This window comes from Eleutherodactylus coqui, chromosome 9 (assembly GCF_035609145.1).
Source record: "Eleutherodactylus coqui strain aEleCoq1 chromosome 9, aEleCoq1.hap1, whole genome shotgun sequence".
Lineage (NCBI taxonomy): Eukaryota > Metazoa > Chordata > Amphibia > Anura > Eleutherodactylidae > Eleutherodactylus > Eleutherodactylus coqui.
This window is the reverse complement of record NC_089845.1, coordinates 152153930-152175279: the sequence shown is the minus strand read 5'-3', so window position 1 is coordinate 152175279 and position 21350 is coordinate 152153930. Positions and strand designations below refer to the sequence as shown.

The following is a 21350-nucleotide window of genomic DNA, read 5'->3' as shown; positions in this document are numbered from 1 at the left end:
TAACTGGACTCTAGAGGACTGGCAACATGTGGTGTGATCCAATGAGACATAATACTATTTGTTTCAGGTAGGGTTCATGTGTGGCGCAGATCCCATGAACCCTAGTTGTTGTCAACACGGCACTGTGCAGGCTGATGGGGATTCCCTGCTGCTAAGGGGAGGTGTGTTCTCATGGCATTGGTTTGGTCCACCTAAACACATCATTGACCGGTGCCCACTACGTTTCAAGCTTAGTGACCATTTGCATCCCTGCATGGGCTTCATGTACCTTCACAACAATGTGATATTCCAGCAGGATAATGCACTGTGCCATTGAGCCCAAGTTGTCTAGAAATGGTTCAAGAAGCATTCTGGAGAGTTTCTATGAATCGTGTTGCCTGCATAGTCGCCCAACATGAGCACAAGCGAACATTTATGGGATGGGGTGGAGTGGTTCATTTGCACCCAAGTTCCTGCACTTACAAATACCATGGAGCTGTGGGTGGCTATCCACATGGTATGTCTCAACATCCCTCCAAATGTCTTCTGTCCACTTGTAGAATCAATCCATGTTGTGTTGCTGCAGTTCGCGGTTAGAGGGTTTTCAACATGATATAAGTTCCTGTCCATGACTTTTGGCATGTCAGTGTATAACTACGGTACACCCCTACATAGATCTGGTATAGGGCTCAGCGACATCTACCTGATGGTTCTCGTGGACGTTGTAATCTTCCTCTGGACAGTTCTGGGAATATAGAGGATTTCTTTCATTGCATCCATCTGTAGAAACACAGAGTGACGGAAAAGATTACATGTGGAGATCAGAATTAGACTACCCTTTCTTACAACCAAGATCTCCCGTACTTACCCAGCTGATCATTTCTTATAGCAATTTCCTCTTCATCTATAACCTCAATCTTAATATCATACATATCTTCATCCTAAACAGAAAATAAAATAAAATGTAAAATGCTCTTTGGATCCATCACTGTATGGTAATATTCTGTCGAGATTGCAGTGTCCTCTACCTGATGGTCCTCTAGGACATCAGGATCTTCCTCTGTACAATCCTGGGAATACAGAGGATGGGGACATCTCTCCGAGAGATTTCTTCTACTGGCTCCATCTGTGGAGACACGAGCACACAGTGATGACTACATGAGCTGCTGTACAAATATATCATAACCTTCACTTCTAGGTTTATCTAGAAGGCCTGCATAGCAATGCTCCACTAGGGCATAGACAGAGTGAAAGACACACCTGATACAATTCCCAGAATTAACATCCAGAACTCACAGATTAGGTGATAAATGCCTGATCACTAAGGTTCTCTCCAAAACACAAGAACAGGGTCCCATGAACCTCTACCCTATTCACTGCACACCCAATAATAAAGAGGAGTTTGAATGGAGTGCGGTCCAAGCCAGCACACTGAGGCTCTATCAAATTCTATGGGACTGCTAAGAGAAGCCAAGTACAACTTTTGGCTATCTCTGGTTGCTGGTTGTGTTATGCAGGTGAAACCCACCTGCAATGGCTAGGGTCAGATTGCCCCATCTCCTCAAACGTACATATTTCACTATTCGCCATCCGCAATCAAAATGACAAAAATATTGTCCTTTTTATAAGCAAATTTTGTTTATTACAGTACTGGCTAAAACCACAAATTCCAACAATACCAGATATCATAAAGCAGATCAAACACCTCCTTCATATGAACAGACTAGAAATAGAAAAGCAGGCTGATTCAAGGGCCAAAAGGTTCTCTCGGCAGTGGCACTCCTTTATAAAAACATTTCTCACCACTCCTGAAATTATGGCACATGTATCTGCCTGTAGATATACTACTTGGTACCTCACTTTGGAAAAGACAGGTCAGTTAGGGTAATTAAAAATAGACGGCCACCCTACGAAGAACCCCAAATGACTTTTTAAACTTTAAGATTGTTCTCATCTCTCTACCCCAAATTTCGATTATACCCACCTCTAGACAACGGTTGAGGGGTTTAAGTCCACAATTAAATGTTAAAAGGTTTAAGGGGTTCTGTCAACAAGAAAGAAAAATGCTAACTTATCTATTCCTCCCCCATCATTCTACTTACCAGATCTTCACCTCCCTTATCTTCTCCTGCAGTTCAGGGGGTCACTTCACCTCCAGCTGCCCAATTCTTCTCCTTCCTGTGAGGTTATGTACATTTGGTTGGCAGTCTTCCAATGTATGTTATGTCACAGCTCACAGGCCAGCAGGAGGATTGCCTATCTTCTTCAGAGATTGCTTATGCGAGCTATCTCTGAAATAGATTACAATTCCTTCCTAGGCAGTGAAGCTACAGCACAGCGATGTGACCTTCACTGACCCAGCAGGAAGGAGTTTGTGATAAAGCAGCCTTCATAACAAGCTGGGCCCAGCCTGCAGTGAGCTGACCTGGGGCACTGGAGAAGCTCAACCAGGAGAAGATGTGATAGGGAGACTGACAGGGAAAGGATAGGCAAGTTTAGATATTTTTTTTTAAATGACAAAACCCCTTTAAGCTGTTTAAAACCTTTTCAAGATATTAAAACTGTCTTAGGAATGTTTTTCCTTTTTTTAATATATTATGCCCTAAAATCTTGAAAATGGACTAGAAGAAAGTGAGATCATCTAAAGATCAGATAGAAGAAAAATACTACTATACCTGAAGGAAAACATTGTGAGGAGGTTAAAATGTGAGGAAAACGATGTAATTTTGCATCACGCATAGTCGATAGCTTCGTGTTTATTGCTCTTTTCTGTTACCTTACATGTCTATATATATGCTTACGAGATGTCCATATTTTTATACAATGTACCGCTGTTACTATTCTCATTGTAACCTTACAATTAAAAAGTCAGTTAATAAAAAGGAATTTTAAAAAAAATGAAGATAAACTCGATCCCAGCATTTATTTCCCCTTAGATGCCATGCAAATTCTGTGGGCATAGGGCAATTTGGTATTACTTTATGTGTAAATAATCTATAGACCTGGATTTAGGGATTTTTATTGCCATTCTTCTCCACGGATCTTCTCAAGTTCTGACAGGTTGGATGGTGGCCATCTGTGGACAGCCATTTTTAGGTCTCTCTGGAGAGGTTTGATTGAGTTCCATGTCAGGGCTCTGGCTGGGCCATTCAATGACATTCACAGAGTTGTCCCCAAGCCCCTCCTGCATTGTTTTTCCTGTGTGCTTAGGGTCATTGTCTTGTTGAAAGGTGCCCCTTCTACTCAGTCTGAGGTCCCTTGTTCTCTGGATCAGGTTTTCATGAAGAATATCTCAGTACTTCGCTACATTCAGCTTTCCTTCAACCCTGACCAGTCTCCATGTCACAGACACTGAAAAAAATCCCAGAGCATGATGCCGCGACCACCAGCCTTCACTGTAGGGATGGTATTGGGCAGGTGATGAGCGGCGCCTGGTTTCCTCCATACATAATGCTTAGAATTGAGGCCCAAAAAATCAATATTGGATTTATCAGAGCAGAGAATCTTGTTTCTCACCATCTCAGAGTCCTTTAGGTGCTTTTTGGCAAACTCCAGGCAGCTTTCACATGTATTTTACGGACGCGTGGCTTATTTCTGTTCACTCTTCTATAAAGTCCAGATTGATGGAGGCTGCAGTGATGGATCATCTTAAGGACGTTTAGCCCATCTGCACACAGGATTTTTTGGAGCTCAGAGTGGCCATAGGGTTCTTGGTCACTTCTCTCTGCCGATTACTTAGTTTAGTGGGTTGGCTACCTCTTGGAAAAGTCCTGGTTGTTCCAAACCTCTTCCCTTTAAGAATTAAGGCAGCCACTGTGCTCATGGGTAGTTTCAGTGCTATAGAAACTTTTTTGTAGCCTTCTCCAGCTCTATACCACCACACAATCCTGTCTCTGAGCTCTACAAAAACAGTTCTTTTCTTCTCATAGCTTGGTTTTGGCTCTGATATGCATTGTGAACAATGAGACTTTATGTAGATAAAGGGAGGTCTTTTAAAATTATGTCCAATCAACAGAATGTACCACATGTGACTAAAATGCAGGTACAGAAACATCTCAAAGATGATCAAGAGAAATGGGAGGCTCCCAGAGCTAAGGGGGTGAATACTTATGTCAATGCAAAATGTTCGGTTTTCTTTTTTTTTTAAACGAGAAAGATGTCGAACATTTGTTTTTCACTTTGTTATTATGGGGTATGGAGAGCAGAATGATGAGGAAAAACTAGATCTTATTTTTATATTTGACAAAGCCACAACTTAACAAAATATGAAAAAGTGAAAGTGTTTGAAGACTTTCCAAATGCATTGCATACATCTGTGTATCTTCTTACCATGTGATGTAAGCAGCTGGTGACCCTCCATCAAAACGTCCTTATAGAGATCCTTGTGTCCTCTTATATACTCCCAGTCTTTCATGGAGAAATAGACAGCCACATCCTGACACCTTATAGGAACCTGACAACACAATATCCAGTCATCACCCAGACCCCTCCTGTTACTGTATAATGTCCCTCATCCCCCGCAGCATCACCTCTCCTGTCAGCAGCTCCATCATCTTGTTGGTGAGCTCTAGGATCTTCTGTTCATGTATCGGGGAGGGAGGCTCTGTGATGGGGAAATGACTCCTGCTCCATCCTCCTGACTCCTGGAGATGGATGATGGGAGTCACACCGTCCCCCGATGTCTTCTTCACTATTGTGTAATCCTGTGTATGGAGAGACACTGAGAAATATCATCATGTACACAATAATAAGGGACGTCACATCCCCCTTTCTAGAGGATTACAATCTGCCACCCGTCCACCCAAACGCTTATCACACTGCAAACTAGGAAATACACAAGCCCATCCAGTTCAGCACAGGGTTGCCTGAAAATACTGCCATGTGTATGTGCCCTTATAGCTACAATATACTATCGAACTACTAACGAACACTTGTCCATTAGTATGTATGTATGTTTCTCATGCTCCGCCCCTGGTGACATCTTCGCAGGTCCTACAACATATATAAAAACAAAGAGCCTGACCGACAGAAGAACAACAAAGTTAGGGCTTTTGAAAGGGGAGGACAAAAATAACAAAATGGGAATACAACTAAGCTATTATCTCAGACACAACTCAGCGGTCCTCACAGAAGACACCAACCTTCCGCCACCACAGAGATCCAGTGGGCTGGAGGACCTGCGGTGAGGTCACTGCTATGGGAGGAGCCATTATGCAATTTGGTAGAAAGTACTGTATACTGGATAAGCCAACACCAGCCACCAGGACCTGTGATGACGTCACCGTCATGTGATCACCCGTGTGGGTGGAGTCAGGGATCACATGACCAGGGGCTGATCACTGTATTCAGGAGTCTGTTGAGCTGGTGATGTCTGGAAATCAGCATGGATGTACCACAGCTGTGTGCGCATGATGCGTATTAATCAGGATGCATGTAGTAGAGCTGTGTGTGTAATGTGTGGTGTCAGGATGGATGTAGTAGAGCTGTGTGTGTAATGTGTGGGGTCAGCATGGATGTCGTACAGCTGTGTGTGTTATGTGTGGGAATCAGGATGGATGTACAATGCAGCACAGCTATGTAGTGCATTGCGCCACCAGAAACACTGGTACTACAATTTCCTAATAATTACTACTAGATGTTAAACCATTGGTAAAAATCCTTCCCTCCAGACTACACTGTGGGCTCTGATCCTCTTGTTCCCGACCCGCTCTACCTCCCCTCCAGACTACACTCCAGCCACTGTTTTTGTCTTTCTCCTCCTCCTCCTCCTCCCCTCCAGACTACACTCCAGCCTCTGATCCTCTTGTTCTCAGCCTTCTTCTCCCCCTCCCCTCCAGACTACACTTCGGCCTCTGATCCTCTTGTTCCTGACCATCTCCTCCTGGTTACAATGTGCCTACTTACCATTCTCATTACTCCTATGACATTTCAGTACATTGGTTACATGATACATAACTGACTTGGTGGACGATCTTCAGGTTTTCTGACGGTCACTTGGAAGCCCTTATACAGGACACTGGACTCTTCCTATTACTCCCCATTATGGATTTTACTTCCCGATGACTTGGTAAATACTACACATAAAGATGATATAAATGTAGAAAAGTTCACCTCTCCGGTCAGCAGGTAGAGGATCTCCAAGGTGAAGTCTAATATTCTTCTGGTGATCTTCCTGTCCTTATCCATCCTTGGTGGGTCATTCAGGAGAAGGAGCGGATTGGATGAGAAAACGGGATTAACTGGAGGTTGTAGAATTGCAGGAACCTTTATGAAGAAAGGAGCAGCTGTAAATCCTACAGGGACATCATCATATGTGATATACAGAACCTCACTTATAGAGCATCCAGAGAAAAACTTCTCAGAGCAGTCACCACATGGATTGCAGGGGGATCTTAACATGGACATTTTTATCCTATCTACAGGACAGGGACATCTAGGAGATTCTGTGGGAGTACCTTAGATGTCCGTGGTTGGAAAACCCTTTTAAGGTAAAGCGGAGGTGGAAATACTCAAGGCATCATGTGAGAATTTCCACCTTACAACGGTAACATGAAGACCTGAAACATGGATTATACTGGGGGCATTGTGTCCGGCAACTGTTGATTTCTTTTGGCGGACACACTATTGCGGAGATCTCAGAAGACATGGTACACACTATGAGATTAGCATTTGATATGAACTTTGTTGCATAAGAGGTTTTGGTTTCGCATTATACTAAAAGGGAACCTGTCCTGTTGAACATGCAGGGTGATCTGTTAAACTGCTTTGAGGGAAAGATTCATTATAAACTTGTATTTCCCTTACGCCCGTGACAGCACCCATGTCACCATCTCCCATGTGTTCAGGAAACAGAAACCTCCCAGATCTTTTTAAAGGCAGGAATAACCTTGATGTCCTCAGGTCTTGTTTTCTGTTTATTGGAGCGGTTGGAATATGTTCAAATAGCTGTTGCTTGGCGGTCTTGTCTCTTTCAATGATTCCCCCAAAGCTCTATCAGTAGTGGACTGCACAACGTCTTTCGCCCAAACTCGATGGGCATGGAGGTTACCAGTCCAGTTTAAGTCTGCACAGGGAGCCACTGGTTAAGCCTCGAATCCTTCTCGTTTTCCACAGCAGACACGCTGCTCCCCTCTCTCTGGAAGTCAAAAAAAAACTTTCTTCTGGAGGTCGCAGCCTTGTGAAGGAGCAGTTGTAGGATGCCTTAGCTGTCTAGTCAGACAATATCATTTTGACCATATACTTGATTTCCTATGTTTAAGCAAGAAAAAAGAAAAAGTTTACTAATAGATTGAAGATACATACATGTGCTGTAAGAGGAGCAGAAATTCTGTGAAAAGTTAATGTCAATTTAGTTCCTGACCCGATGTCTTTGCTTGGCATATTGATATGATCCTTTATGCCCTCACTGAGTCCCTCTTTATCCATGACTTTTTGCTTTCATAAGTATTTAGGATATGTTTATTTGCTACTTTGAGGAGTTTTGGAGTTTATGTATTCAATTTCTCCAAACGTTACAAGCTTAGGCAGAGCTCTAAACTGTTCGAAGGTGGTATAATTATGTTGTTCTCTTGGTATCCTCCTTCATTCTTATATAAAGATCCTAGGAACAATAAAGAAACGAGTTCCATAGTTGGGATGGCTGTAATTGCACTAACAAGGTGCAATATATTTCTGTAGGGTTGGAATGTCCATCTGGTTGTGTGGCACAGTGTCAGATGCATTTTTTTGCTTTCTCTTGTGGTCAATAAGTCTATTGCTGGTTCCCCCCATAGGGAAGTTGTCATCTGGGAAAGTTTGAGTCTTTCAGAACCCATTCCCCCTTTCAATTGATGGTGACTAAGAAAATCTGCTCTATTGTTCTCCTTCCCCTCAATATGAAGAGCAGAGAATGAAAAGAAAAGTTCATCTGTCGAAAATTGGGATTCTCCTCAACTCTCTCATAAGGAACTTTGATCTTGTCCCCCCGATTGCTTATATATAAGACACTATTGTCTGATAATACTTTCACATGACAGTTGATCAAATCTTGATTTGCTGTCAATAAATATAGTCTCACCACATTCCTGGGGCATAACTATAGGGGATGCGGTTGCACCCGGGCCCAGGAGCCCATAAGGCCTCTCTTCTCCATATAGGGAGCCCCGTACTATGAATAAAGCATTATAGGTGGGGCCCCCATTACAGGTTTTGCATTGGGGCCCAGCAGCTTCATGCTACACCTCTGCCACACTCAATTCTTTTAAATTTGAAGAACCTCTCTGTATGGAGTGACAACATTGAACCTGGAATACTAAATTTCCTAAATGCGCCCCTAACCCCAGGCGCTTACGTCTGTAACTTTTATCTTGGGGGAAGGAATTACCAAAGAACTCCCTGGGTATATTATCTCTGACCGCCCACCACGACAGATCTTTTCCTATTTCTGTTGAAATTACCATTTTCCTGTCCAGAGGAAATCTTGACTTGACCAAATAACTTAGGATTTCCAACTGTAGAGTCTTTGTGTGAATTTGAGCCCAATGGACCAATGGGGTGCAAGCTGTCAATGAACCTAGAATCCACATTGCCTTCCTTAAGGTTACTGCAGGGTTTTGAAATAACTAAGATATGCGACTGAATTTTTGGGATCTTTTCCTGAGGCAAAAAACTAATTTTGCAGACCTTAGTCTACAATACCGGTAACTCAAAAAAATAATTTGTTCCTTTACCGGAATAGGCCGGGATTTTTCTTGATTATCCATCCTAATTTTAGCAGAACTGAAGTATGTGAACAACTTCTTCTTGGCATTCGAGCTCAAGGAAACAATTTAAATAGGGAATGAATAGGATGTCCTTTTCTCTGACATTCACCAACATCTCTACCGCAATCTGGAGGAGCCATGGACAGTCCAAAATGGAAGAGCCCGATAAGGAAAGTGATGTAGCTTTCCCTTGACGAGTACTGTTACTCTTAAATACTTTTGATAATTTTTGTGAATCCTGATGTGGTAGCTAGCATCTTTCAGACTGATTATAGCAATAAAACAGTGAGGGAAGAACAATTTTACAGTTGACCTTAATTGAAGATCCAGAAGGAGCCATCCGGCTTCCTGACCAGAAAGAGGGGTGAATAAAACTCATTTCCTTGCTACTTTAAAAGAAACTGTAAATCTGAAGGAAACCTTTCATCCTTACCTGGACCCCAAATCGAGGATAGCATCTAAAATTGGACCAAATATTCTTACCGACAGGAAATGTTGATAATTAATGTTAAATTTGTACGTCTCCAAAAAATGATTAAAAAAAACACTAAAGTCTTTCAAATGTGCTTCCAGAATAAAGTAAACAGATGGAAATAGATATAATAAATATAAAATCTCATCAAAAATTTGTACAGAATGTTTGCAAATATTTGAGATATTGCAGTTGAAAATGTGAAAAAAAATTTTTTTTTTTTAAATGCAAAATTTTCCCAACTTTGGCACTTTTAATAAATATACACAAATTCTATCAGTCTAGTTTTACCACCTAAATAAAGTACAATATGTCCAAATCACTTGGATATGCAAAACCGTTACAGAGTTATTCTATGTTAAAGTGACATGTCAGACTTCCAAAATTTGGTGCAAACAGGCTTGGTCACTAATGGGTTAAACCCCTTTTGCGGGGAAAAAAAACCCCAAAACATTTTTATTCATTTTTTTCCCCATTATTTTCTAATCAAAGACAGAATTTTCTACGGACTGGGAATGTCCTAATGCTACGGCTTTCCAGGCCCTTGAGCATTATATCCTGTACAGATCTAGGTTACTTTGGCTCTGCAATTTATCAGCTTTATCTGCTGGAAAACACGGACGTCCATCACCCTCATCAGAAGACTAGGTGTAAGATATATCAGAATTAGAGATGAGCAAGCATACTCGCTAAGGCAAACTACTCGAGCGAGTAGTGCCTTAGCCGAGTACCTGCCCGCTCGTCTCTAAAGATTCAGGTGCCGGCGGGGGAGAGCGGTGAGTTGCGGCAGTGAGCAGGGGGGGGAGCAGGAAGGGGGGGGGGGCAGGTACTCGAATAAGGCACTCCTCGCTCGAGCAGTTTGCCTTAGCGAGTATGCTCGCTCCTCTCTAATCGGAATACATTTTTTCTCCTTGCTCAAAGGGCACCATAATCCTCCTCCGAACTAGGAAGAAGGAAATTCTGTTGTCTTCCATCAGCCGTACGGGGGCGTCTCTGGTCACATTACTTTAGGTGATTTTGGACGTCTGTTCAAATAAAAGATTTCATTTCAGAAAATAAGGCAGGCGATTCCTCAGAAGTGTGCAGAGAACTGTATCTAACACGGAACGTCTTCTTGGAAGAGGCTGATAACTTTCTACTACAAAAGGCCCATTCCTTAATTTTAGTCGTTTCTAAAGCTTTCCTAGGTTTGTCCTAAAAACAACAGAATAATTCATTAGAAATGCATTATAAAAGGGCCATAGACCCAACATATGCCCCTCTCTGCAGCGCCAGGATCTTTCCCATCGGATGCCATCTGGGCCGGGTCTTCCATTACTCAACCCAACTGGGAAGCAACACCACAGACCCCTAGAAGAACAACAGCGGATACGATAAAGGAAGCAGACTGCACTGTCAGCGACCACCGACCCGTAATGCATCCGACCAGAAGTGCGCCATGTACTGCAGCTGGAAGATTCTCTTCTTCAGGCCACTCTGAGGCGCCAGTTCATGCCGGGAGCGATTACCATATCACTTCCGGTTAGAGCCCCGCCAACGTCAGACGCACCAGAAGTACTCCTCTGCGTCACATCTGGAAGGTGTTCTGCATCCCTCAATGGCGCAGCTGACACAGACCCTTACGATTTAGCCAGAAAAAGACACAGACATTCCCCGGGTTAGCAACCGCTAACTACTAGATCCTGGGGGAAATAACATTATTTCTGCCACTTGCAACCTGAGGGCAGAGTAAAGAACCTCCACCACTGACCCCATGGATCGAACTGATCATTCTATCAGGTAATGCTGACAACCATCAGCTCTCTACACTCTGACAACCGGGGACTGCAGGTGTCCCTCCAAGGACAGGAAACCACGATGCCTGGATAGAGGCTCCACCCTTTTATCCTCTCTCTTCTGGAGCCGTCCTTGGTGAAGGGAAAATAAACATTTAGGTATAAACATAAAATAGAAAAAGGGCCTCAAATTGTCCATGGATCTTGTTACAGAACTGAGGAGGTGAAGGGCAGTCCTGCCTATAACCCCTTCCCACTACGGGACGTAAGTTTACAAGCTGTCCGGAAAGGGGTTCCTAGAAACCCTAAAATGGGAGAGTTGGAAGGGACCTCCAGGGTCATCAGATCCAATCCCCTGCTCAGTGCAAGATCACTAAATCATCCCAGACAGATGTCTGTCCAGCCTTTGTTTAAACACTTCCATTGAAGGAGAACTCACCACCTCCCGTGGTAACCTGTTCCACTCATTGATCCCCTCACTGTCTAATATCTAATCTGTGTCTCCTCCCTTTCAGCTTCATCCCATTGCTTCTAGTCTTTCCTTGTACAGATGAGAATAGGGCTGATCCCTCTGCACTGTGACAGCCCTTCAGATATTTGTAGACAGCTATTAAAGGGGTTGTCCCGCGCCGAAACGGGTTTTTTTTTTTTTCAACCCCCCCCCCGTTCGGCGCGAGACAACCCCGATGCAGGGAGGTAAAGAAAGCTCACCGGAGCGCTTACCTGAATCCCCGCGCTCCGGTGACTTCTCTACTCACCGCTGAAGATGGCCTCTTCCTCCGTGGACCGCAGCTCTTCTGTGCGGTCCACTGCCGATTCCAGCCTCCTGATTGGCTGGAATCGGCACGTGACGGGGCGGAGCTACACGGAGCTACACGGAGCCCCATAGAAGACTGCAGAAGACCCGGACTGCGCAAGCGCGGCTAATTTGGCCATCGGAGGGCGAAAATTAGTCGGCACCATGGAGACGAGGACGCCAGCAACGGAACAGGTAAGTATAAAACTTTTTATAACTTCTGCATGGCTCATAATTAATGCACAATGTACATTACAAAGTGCATTATTATGGCCATACAGAAGTGTATAGACCCACTTGCTGCCTCGGGACAACCCCTTTAAGTCTCCTCTCAGCCTTCTCTTCTGCAAGCTAAACATTCCCAGATCCTCATAGGACATAATTTGCAGACCGCTCACCATCTTGGTAACTCTTCTCTGAACTTGCTCCAGTGTGTCTGTCTTTTTTAAAGTGGGGTGCCCAGAACTGGACACAGTATTCCAGATGAGGTCTGAATAAGGAAGAGTAGAGGGGGGATAATGACCTCACGTGATCTAGACTCTATGCTTCTCTTAATACATCCCAGAATTGTGTTTGCCTTTTTGGCTTCTGCATCACATTGTTGACTCATGTTCAGTCTATGATCTATTAGTATACCATGTCTTTTTCACATGTGCTGCTGCTTAGCCCAATTCCTCCCATTCTGTATGTGCTTTATTCATTTTTCTTGCCCAGATGTAGGACTTTGCATTTCTCCTTGTTAAATACCATTCTGTTAGTCGCCGACCACTGTTCAGGCTCTTGTAGATCTTTTTGAATCCTCTCTTTTGGAAAAAAAAAAAAAGTTTTGGCTTTTGAAAGGCGGAGATGAAAATGGTCACATCCTTAGGACAAGGGGCTGGGTCACCAAGGGGTTAAAGAGATCTGGATGGGTCCAGTTTCCTGTCCAGGGGGAGGGGCTCTCACGGGTGCTGTCATCCAAGGTATCTTGTGTTTAACCCTTCCTACCCCGTATATTTCCAGCACTGGAGGATTACCTCTGTAACATTCCAAGCACACAGGTGAGGTTGCTGGGGGAGCGGGCGGACAGGTAGGGGGGGAGGGGGTTCTCACCTGGATGCCGGGGCACAGCACGTCTTATTTTAGCCCACCGACAACCTATTGTTCTCCACAAAGCCCGATGTGAGGCAATCAGCCCTGGTGGAGGTGAGCGGCGGGGAGCATCCTGCCATGTTGTGGACGGGAGAAGAGGAACCTCCACATGTAACATGTATGACCCCAGCAGACGGTATCACAGCGTCACTACAAGCACAGGAACACATGATGGAAGCTTACCTTACAGCTGGGAGAATGGCTGATAACAGGGAGAACACCAGGGACTGCCAGCAGGACCTGACCTGCAGCTGGAAGGACCTGTGTGATGTCATCAGCACGTGATAGGGGCGGAGCTTAGTAGCTAGAATGTACGGGCTCTCAGTAGGTCTGATGACGTACGCGTCACATTGCCCGACTGGAAGGGGAGGAGCTTCTCTTTAACGCAGCTGAAAGGAAGGAAGGAAGAAAGAAAAAGGAAGTTGCTGAGAGCTGATAGTGAGGAGGAAGGTAATGAGGGGGACGGGAGCTGCGAGTGTGATGGGGGTACTGGGGAGAGCAGAGTGTGTGATGGAGAGGAAGAAGGGGCGGGAGAGGGGAGCAGGATCTGAGGCGGGCAGGGTGTGGGGGGGGGAGAGCAGGATCTGAGGGGGGGCAGGGTGTGGGGGGGAGAGCAGGATCTGAGGGGGGGGGCAGGGTGTGTGTGTGGGGGGGGCGGACGAGGTAGCAGGATCTGAGGCGGGCAGGGTGTGGGGGGGAGAGCAGGATCTGAGGCGGGGGGGGGGGGGGTGGTACAGGGGAGCACAATTTAAGGGGGACAAGGGGAGCAGGGTGTGTGGGAGGAGTGGGGGTAAGGGGGAGCAGAGTGTGTGGGGGATCTGATGGGGGAGCAGTGTCTGTGATGAAAGCAGGGGTGTGGCTCAGTTCCCCAAAAACCTTTTTGAAATATTTGTTTCCATTTTACTTTAAATTACAGTATGAGGAAAATCTATATTCTAAATCCACATATTCCTTGTTTATTGGGATCAATGAAGACATATCAGCCCTATACAATATGTGGGAACGGCGTATTAAAGTACTTGTAACACTATTGGTTGTCCAATGTTCTATCAGACGAGTTACTACAAGACTTGGTGAAGTTAGTCTCAGCAGCACCATGAGGACCATGGCGTCCGCCGGTATCTGGGTATTACGGGAGAGAGGAGGGCAACTTGCGAAGACTCACAGAACGTTTGGGAACTTTTGTGCACGTAGAGAACACAGAGTCCCAAAAAGGCTTAAGAGAGGGACAGCCCCCCCCCCCCCCCCCCCCCCATAGCTGTAACATAGTTCCAATGCCCAAGCCACATCTCCAGTGACTGAGGGGTAGATACGGGGTAAGAGCACCGGATATCTGTACCATCCTGTTAGTTGTTTATAGTCTTTCTTGATGGGCCTTGCAGGCCATGGGCAGCTTGTGGGGCGCTAGGAGCGCCTTGTTCCAGTCATCTGATGGTAACGGAGGAGCAGTGTGTGTGATGGAGACCAGCGGACGGCTCCTCTTCCCAAGAGCTAATAAAGACGGAATCCTGGATGCTCCCAAGTAACCAGCCATAGATCAGTGAAAGGCAACGGGTCGGAAGCAACTTCCTGGTGAATAAGGATTCAAAGGGTGTGAGAGGGGCCACAAAGTCAAAGTTGGGTATGTTAGAACTAAGACTGAGAGCTACATGTAAGGGAGATATCAGGGGGTGTATTTTGAGGTTGCAGAAGGAGGGTATTCTAGATCAGTTTAGGAATACCCATAGCTAATGTCTTCTGGTACAGACCACCCCAGAAAGCTCTCTGTTTCACAAGACTGGGGGGGGGGGGGGGGGGGGGGGGGGGGGGGTTAAAGGAACTTTTCTTCTGGATAAAATATCCTTAGTCTTGTCCATGTAGTGAGAAGATCTGGGGCAAAGAGAGAATGCTATTGGGTCTGTTTGAAGGCGGTGGCCACAGCAGATGTTTCACAAAGGTTCCTACCAGGTCTGTCTGGAGTTTCACCCGCTGTTTAGATTCCCCATGGAAGTGCCAATCAAAGAGTCCTAATAGAACGGCGGCCGTATGATAATGTTTGGTGTCGGGGAGGACCGCTCCTCCTGAAATTGTAGGCCTTGAGCGGGTTCGATAACTGACCCTACTGTGGCTACTTCCCCGGACAAATTGGCTAAAGGCTGATTCCAGGCATTTGAAGAAGATCCTGGGGCATGGCCTGGAATAAATAGAGAAAGCGGGGAATGATATTTATTTTCGGGACGTTGATCTGGCCAAAACATAAGGCACTTTTTATCACAGTTATTTAGGGCTTTGACTGCATGTTTTAGTAGAGGGAGGTAATTTGGAGAGCACAACGAGGAGAGGTCTCTGGGAACTGATATGCCCAGATATTTGATACAAGAATGTCGCCATTCAAAAGGGAACTCTTGAAAATTAGTAAAAATTCTCACATGCAGGTAGAGAGATATTTAAGGCCTCTGACTTCGAGATGTTGACTCTTGAAGTTGCTGAGTCTTCCATATTTTTGGATTTCTGAGAGGATGGACGGGAGGGAAATACAAGGTTGAGAGACACATAGTAGTAATAAGTCGTCGGCGCATAGTGATGTATTGTTGGGAACCAATGGTGAGACCGTGCACACTAGGGTTCCACCTCAGAGCTTTAGCCGGGGGTTCCATGACCAATGCAAAAAGTAACGGAGATAAGGGGCAACCTTGTCTGGTGCCATTACTAATGGGGAAAAAACGGGCAAGGTAATTTCCGTCCATCGGACCCCCGATGAAGGTTTGTTGTAAAGAGAGGTCTTGTCCATAAATTCTGGTCCTAAACCAGCCTGTCCAAGAGATGCCTGAAGGAATCCCCAGAGCTCATGGTTAAAAGCTTCCTCAGGATCAATACAAATTAAACAAAAGGGGGTTTCAGCTGCAGACCTCCCTTGATCAAGAGTATGGTTTTATTTGTGTTCTCCCCAGCTTCCCGACCCTCACAAACCCCACCCGGTCTCCGTGAATAAGACATGGAAGTATAGGGCATAACCGGCCTGCCTAACATTTAGAGTATAATTTAATGTCGAAGGGGGTGCCCGGGTGGGCTGAGTGTCGAAATAGGTCTATAGTTGGTGCACTGTGAGGGGTCCTTACCTGGTAGGGAATAACAGTAATGAGTGCAGAGAGGAACGGGGCTGGAAATGGAGAAAATGGCGAAATAGAGTTAAATATTATCGTGTGGAAGGGAGATAATTATTGTCTAAATATTTTGTCAAAGCCGGAGGAAAACCCGTCTGGGTCGGGGATTTTGCCTGTAGGAGTAGATTTGTTAACCATGTCTACCTCCTCTGTGAAATTTTGCTCTACGGCAGTCCTGGTCTCCACGGTGATCGTAGGAAGGGAGTTCTTTTGGATACATTCCTGTATTTTAGGTTATAATGTGTCTCCAGGTAAATCGGAAAATAGTTCTTTAACCCCTTAATACTGCAGGTCATAAAATCTAAATAAAACAAAATCCATATTTGTGTCACTGCGTCCATAAAAATGTGATCTATCAAAGTAACACATTGCTTACCGCGCATGATGAATGTCGTCAGAAAAAAAATAAAGAACTCCAGAAATACGCTTTTTTTGGTCCACCTGTCTCCAAGAAAAAATGCAACAAAAAGCGATCAAAAAGTCGTACGTATTCCAAAATGGTACCAACGCAAACTACACGACGTTCCACAAAAAATGAGCCCTCGCACAACTATGTTGACGGAAAAATTAAAATATTATCGCGCTCAGAAGATGGCGGCAGAAAATAATTTTAAAAAATTAAATATCTTTGAAAAAAAATAAAAGTACAGCAAAAAACTCCAACTATAAGTTTAGTATTGTAGTAATCGTACCGACCCATAGAGTAAAGTTAGCATGTTGTTTTTGTTGCAGTTTGTGCGCCGTAGAAACAAGACGGACCGAAAGATGGCAGAATGTCGTGTTTTTTGTTTTTTTTAATTTTACCCAACTTAGGATTTTTAAAAAAGTTTTTCAGTACATTATATGGTACATTAAATAGTTCCATTGAAAAATACAACTCGTCCCACAAAAAACAAGCCCTCATACAGCGACGTCGATGGATAAATAAAGCAGCTACTTTTTTTTTTTTTAAGGGGGGACGACGAAAATGGGGTGGAAAAAAGGCTGTGCCCTTAAGGGGTTAATAGTTTATATAGGTCTTGATAGAAACTCCAAAAGAGGCATATGATGGCTGTGGGGTCATGAATTTCATTACCAGCAGGAGTTCTTAAGATAAGGGATACAAGTGTACGAAGGTGTCCAGAGTCTGGCCGGAGGACAGCCATATTTGTCAGTATGTTCATTAAAATAGATTTTCATTGGTTTTCGGAAACGGGTCCATATTTTTATTTTTTTTTAATCTAGGAGAGTTTTGAGTTCCAGTCTAGTGCTAAGGAGGTCATTAGGATGATGGAGGAATGGGTGGACTTGTGAGAGATTTCGAAGTTATGTAGTTAAGTTAGTAGAGAGGAGACCTTGAAAGAGTTTGCTTTCTTTGAACGGAAACCGTGCTTAATGCCTCGAATAACCCATTTTAGGGTTTCCAAGTGCAGGGGGATAAGACGCATGGATTTCAAGGGAATTGTCGATTGTTGAGCGAATTTTTGAGGTACAGGTCAAGTCGTTCAATAAGTTGTTATTCAAGTGCCACGTCAAAGAATGTCTCAATGTTCATGGTTTCTCTAGGAACAGGAAAAACAGCTGCATGGTCAGACAATGACATTTGGTCAATGGAATAATAATAATAATAATTAGAGATGAGCGAGCGTACTCGTCCGAGCTTGATGCTCGTTCGAGTATTAGCGTGTTCGAGATGCTCGTTACTCGAGACGAGCACCACGCGGTGTTCGAGTCACTTCCATTTTCTTCCCAGAAAAGTTTGCGCCGTTTTCTGGCCAATAGAAAGACAGGGAAGGCATTACAACTTCCTCCTGTGACATTCCAGCCCAATCCCACCCCCCTGCAGTGAGTGGCTGGGGAGATCAGGTGACACCCGAGTATATAAACTGGGGCCGGCCGCGGCTCGCCACAGATGCACGCTGAGAGACATTAGGGAAAGTACCGTCCTGCTGTAGCTGCTATAGGGAGAGTGTTAGGCTGTTATCTTCGTCTTCAAGAACCCCAACGGTCCTTCTTAGGTAAAGCAGCAAAAAAAGTCTCACCTTGTCTTATCCACTTCAGCTTGCAGCATATATTTCACATGTAGGAGTATACTCACATACTTCATTTACCACTCGATCCGGTGGTATTTATACGTAAAGCAGAATCAAACAGGTGGGAACTTGAAGTGCCGTGAATAAAAACTCCTTTTATTGTAATCTGTGCATATAAAAATCACAGGTCCAGAGGACTAGTTTCAGCTCCTCAAGGCTGATCAAGGCTCAAACTAGTCCTCTGGACCTGTGATTTTTATATGCACAGATTACAATAAAAGGAGTTTTTATTCACAGCACTTCAAGTTCCCACCTGTTTGGTCCTTCTTAGGGCCACATCTGACCGTGTGCAGTACTGTTGAGGCTGCTTTTAGCAGTTTTGCACATTTTTTTTTTTTGTATATCGGCCGTGCAGAGCATTGCGTCCGCAGTCTGCAGTCATTTTACAGAGTATAGGGCCAGTACTGGTGAGGCAGGGAAAGAGATATACAGGCTATATAGGCAGTGGGCTTTTTCAAAAAAATTGGAAAAAAAAATCTTTGGGCTGCCTGTGACCGTGTTCAGTTTACTGCGTGTCTGCTGGGGGTAGTAGTCGCTCATTAATACCCTAGACTGCTACTACTACTGAAATGGAACTAATACTGTGCTCCCCCCTATACTGCTGCTTCGGAATTGTTACTGGGGCCTGTCTTGACTGCTACTACTACTGAAATGGGCGGTTGGGCAGCATGTTACCCAGGAGAAGTGGCAGCGGAGTGTCATGCAGGCAGTGATTGTGCTTTGTTGGAGGTAGTGTGGTGCTTAGCTAAGGTATCCATTGCTAATGAGGGCTTTTCAGAAGTAAAAGTTGTTGGGAGGGGGGGGGCCCACTCTTGCCGCTATTGTGGCTTAATAGTGGGACCTGTGAACTTGAGATGCAGCCCAACATGTAGCCCCTCGCCTGCCCTATCCGTTTCTGTGTCGTTCCCATCACTTTCTTGAATTGCCCAGATTTTCACAAATGGAAACCTTAGCGAGCATCGGCGAAATACAAAAATGCTCTGGTCGCCCATTGACTTCAATGGGGTTCGTTATTCGAAACGAACCCTCGAGCATCGCGGGAAGTTCGTCTAGAGTAACGAGCACCCGAGCATTTTGGTGCTCGTTCATCTCTAATAATAATCTTTATTTGTATAGCACCAACTTATTCCGCAGCGCTTTCAGGCATGGATAAATGCAAAACAATACAACAATTGCAACAATTACAATGTGAGGTACATTGGGTTAGACACGAATGGGTTGAGGGTGGTACAGGAGGTGCAGGGGGTGGGGAACACAGGCAATAGGAAATTTTATGTACAGATCATTTATTAGAAGGCAAACAGGGTGGAGCACCATAGGGAGGGGCGAGGGACTAGGTCAGGAGATTTGGTATGCTTCCCTGAAGAGGTGCGTTTTTAAGGCACGTCTGAAATTTCGTGCATCGGGAATTGTCCGGATGCCTTGGGGTAGAGCATTCCAGAGGATGGGTGCTGCTCTGGTGAAGTCCTGTAGGCGAGCATGAGAGGTTCGTATTACAGGGGTGTTTAGTCTGAGTGTGTTAGCCGATCGGAGTGAGCGGGCTGGGTGGTGTACTGACAGGAGGGAGGCGATGTATGGTGGCGCACCTTTGTGGGTGAGGGTGAGGAGTTTAAATTTAGTTCTGCAGTGGATGGGCAGCCAATGCAGTGACTGGCATAATGCAGAGACGTCTGAATAATGACTAGATAGAAAAATGAGTCTAGCTGCTGCATTTAGTATGGATTGGAGTGGAGCGAGTCTAGTGCGGGGGAGGCCAATGAGTAGCGAGTTGCAGTAGTCAAGCCGGGAGTGGATGAGGGCAACCACGAGCGTCTTTAGTCTGTCCGTGGTTAGGAACGGACGTATTTTAGCAATATTTCTGAGGTGCATGTGGCATGTTTGGGCCAGAGATTGGATATGGGGGGCAAAGGAGAGGTCAGAAGAAGATGGTTGCCAGGGAAGGGTGTGGTGGCTCAACAAAAACATTAAATGCGATTGTAAGATTGATGTGCATGAGAGAAGAATGAGCTGTGAGATGAGCTGAAGTAGGCCGAAGGCACTCCCATCCGGCTCTTCTCTGGTTCAACTTACACCAGGTCGACGGGAGCACTTAGGGGGGAAAAGAATTTTGTTGGAATTTAAATCATAGAACGGTAATTCATTAAAACCCTATGTCAACTTGGAAACGTCCCTTCACCCTTCCAAGACGTGTGATGTGGCTAGAGATAACCGTCCGTCGGTTGTTCACAGCAAGCGACGGGGTCTGGAGGGAGAGCTGCATCTAGGGCGCTGAGGTAGAGAGGGGCATTGAGAGGCAGGAAGAGGGAATGCCAGCCAGTCCGGAAGATGTCTTCTAAACCCAAGAACTCCGCTGAAACAGCAGCTTGGTCTGGTGAAGGTACTCCTGTTTTTGCGTATAATGAAGTGAAAGGGATTGACTCATTGATAGGTTGCGCCTTTTTCCATAAACAAGTTCAGGAGAGAAGAATTAGTAGTTTTTATTTGGGGGATGAAGAATTTTCCAGGCATCAACTAACTAAATTATGAAGATATTGTTTAATGAAATGTAAGTGGGAGGTAAGTGACCCCTGCAGTGTGTGGAGTTTAAGTTTGGGTCTCGGATGAAGTTAAAGTCGCTTCCGACTAGAATTACCCCCACAGCAAGATCCGCTAATTTACAAAATATTGCTTTTAAGAGGTGAAACTTGTCAATATTGGGAAGATGCCAGTTATCAACAGTGATGATTTTCCCTTCTATCTGTACTTTAACCCCTTAATGACGCGGCCCCTTTTTTTTCCATTTTCGTTTTTTCCTCCCTCCTTTAAAAAAAATCGTAACTCCTTTATTTATCCATCATCATCGCTGTATGAGGGCTTGTTTTTTGCGGGATGAGTTGTAGTTTTCAAAGGTTCTATTTAAAATACCATATAATGTACTGAAAAACTTGTAAAAAATTCTAAGTGGAGTAAAATGAAAAAATAAAACCGACATTCTACCATATTTCTGTGCGTCTTGTTTCTACGGCGCACAAACTGCAACAAAAACGACATGATAACTTTATTCTATGATCCAGTACGATTACTGCGATACCAAACTTGTATAGTTTTGGGTTTTTTTTTTCTTGCTGTACTACTTTTTTTGTTCAATTACTTTTTGCGGTCATCTTGTGCGCACAATACCTTTTTAATTATAGGTGTGCGATGTAGTTATGCGAGAGCTCATTTTTTGCGGGATGTCCTGTAGTTTCCGTTAGTACCGATT

General features: G+C 44.6%; 2 protein-coding genes across 4 annotated transcripts in view; one reads left to right on the top strand and one right to left on the bottom strand.

Annotated features, from left to right (window-relative positions):
- The window catches only part of LOC136578558 (zinc finger protein 271-like), a 42902-nt gene extending 38157 nt beyond the window's left edge, over positions 1 to 4745 (bottom strand). The window contains exons 1-4 of the mRNA XM_066578693.1: positions 4309 to 4745; positions 1008 to 1105; positions 848 to 920; positions 683 to 759 (exon numbers count right to left, since the gene is read on the bottom strand). Coding sequence (XP_066434790.1) covers positions 683 to 759; positions 848 to 920; positions 1008 to 1105; positions 4309 to 4393 — 333 coding nt within the window. The 5' untranslated portion in view covers positions 4394 to 4745. The remainder of the gene's footprint in view (positions 1 to 682; positions 760 to 847; positions 921 to 1007; positions 1106 to 4308) is intronic.
- Positions 1 to 21350, top strand: part of LOC136578536 (zinc finger protein 585A-like) — a 241101-nt gene that overhangs the window by 159974 nt on the left and 59777 nt on the right. For 2 of the 3 annotated variants that reach the window (XM_066578672.1, XM_066578670.1), the window contains exon 1: positions 13298 to 13344. The exons of the other annotated variant lie outside the window; for it this stretch is intronic. The gene's annotated coding sequence lies outside the window, so the exon portion shown is untranslated. Of the gene's footprint in view, positions 1 to 13297; positions 13345 to 21350 lie in introns of those variants that run through there. 3 annotated transcript variants of the gene reach the window in all.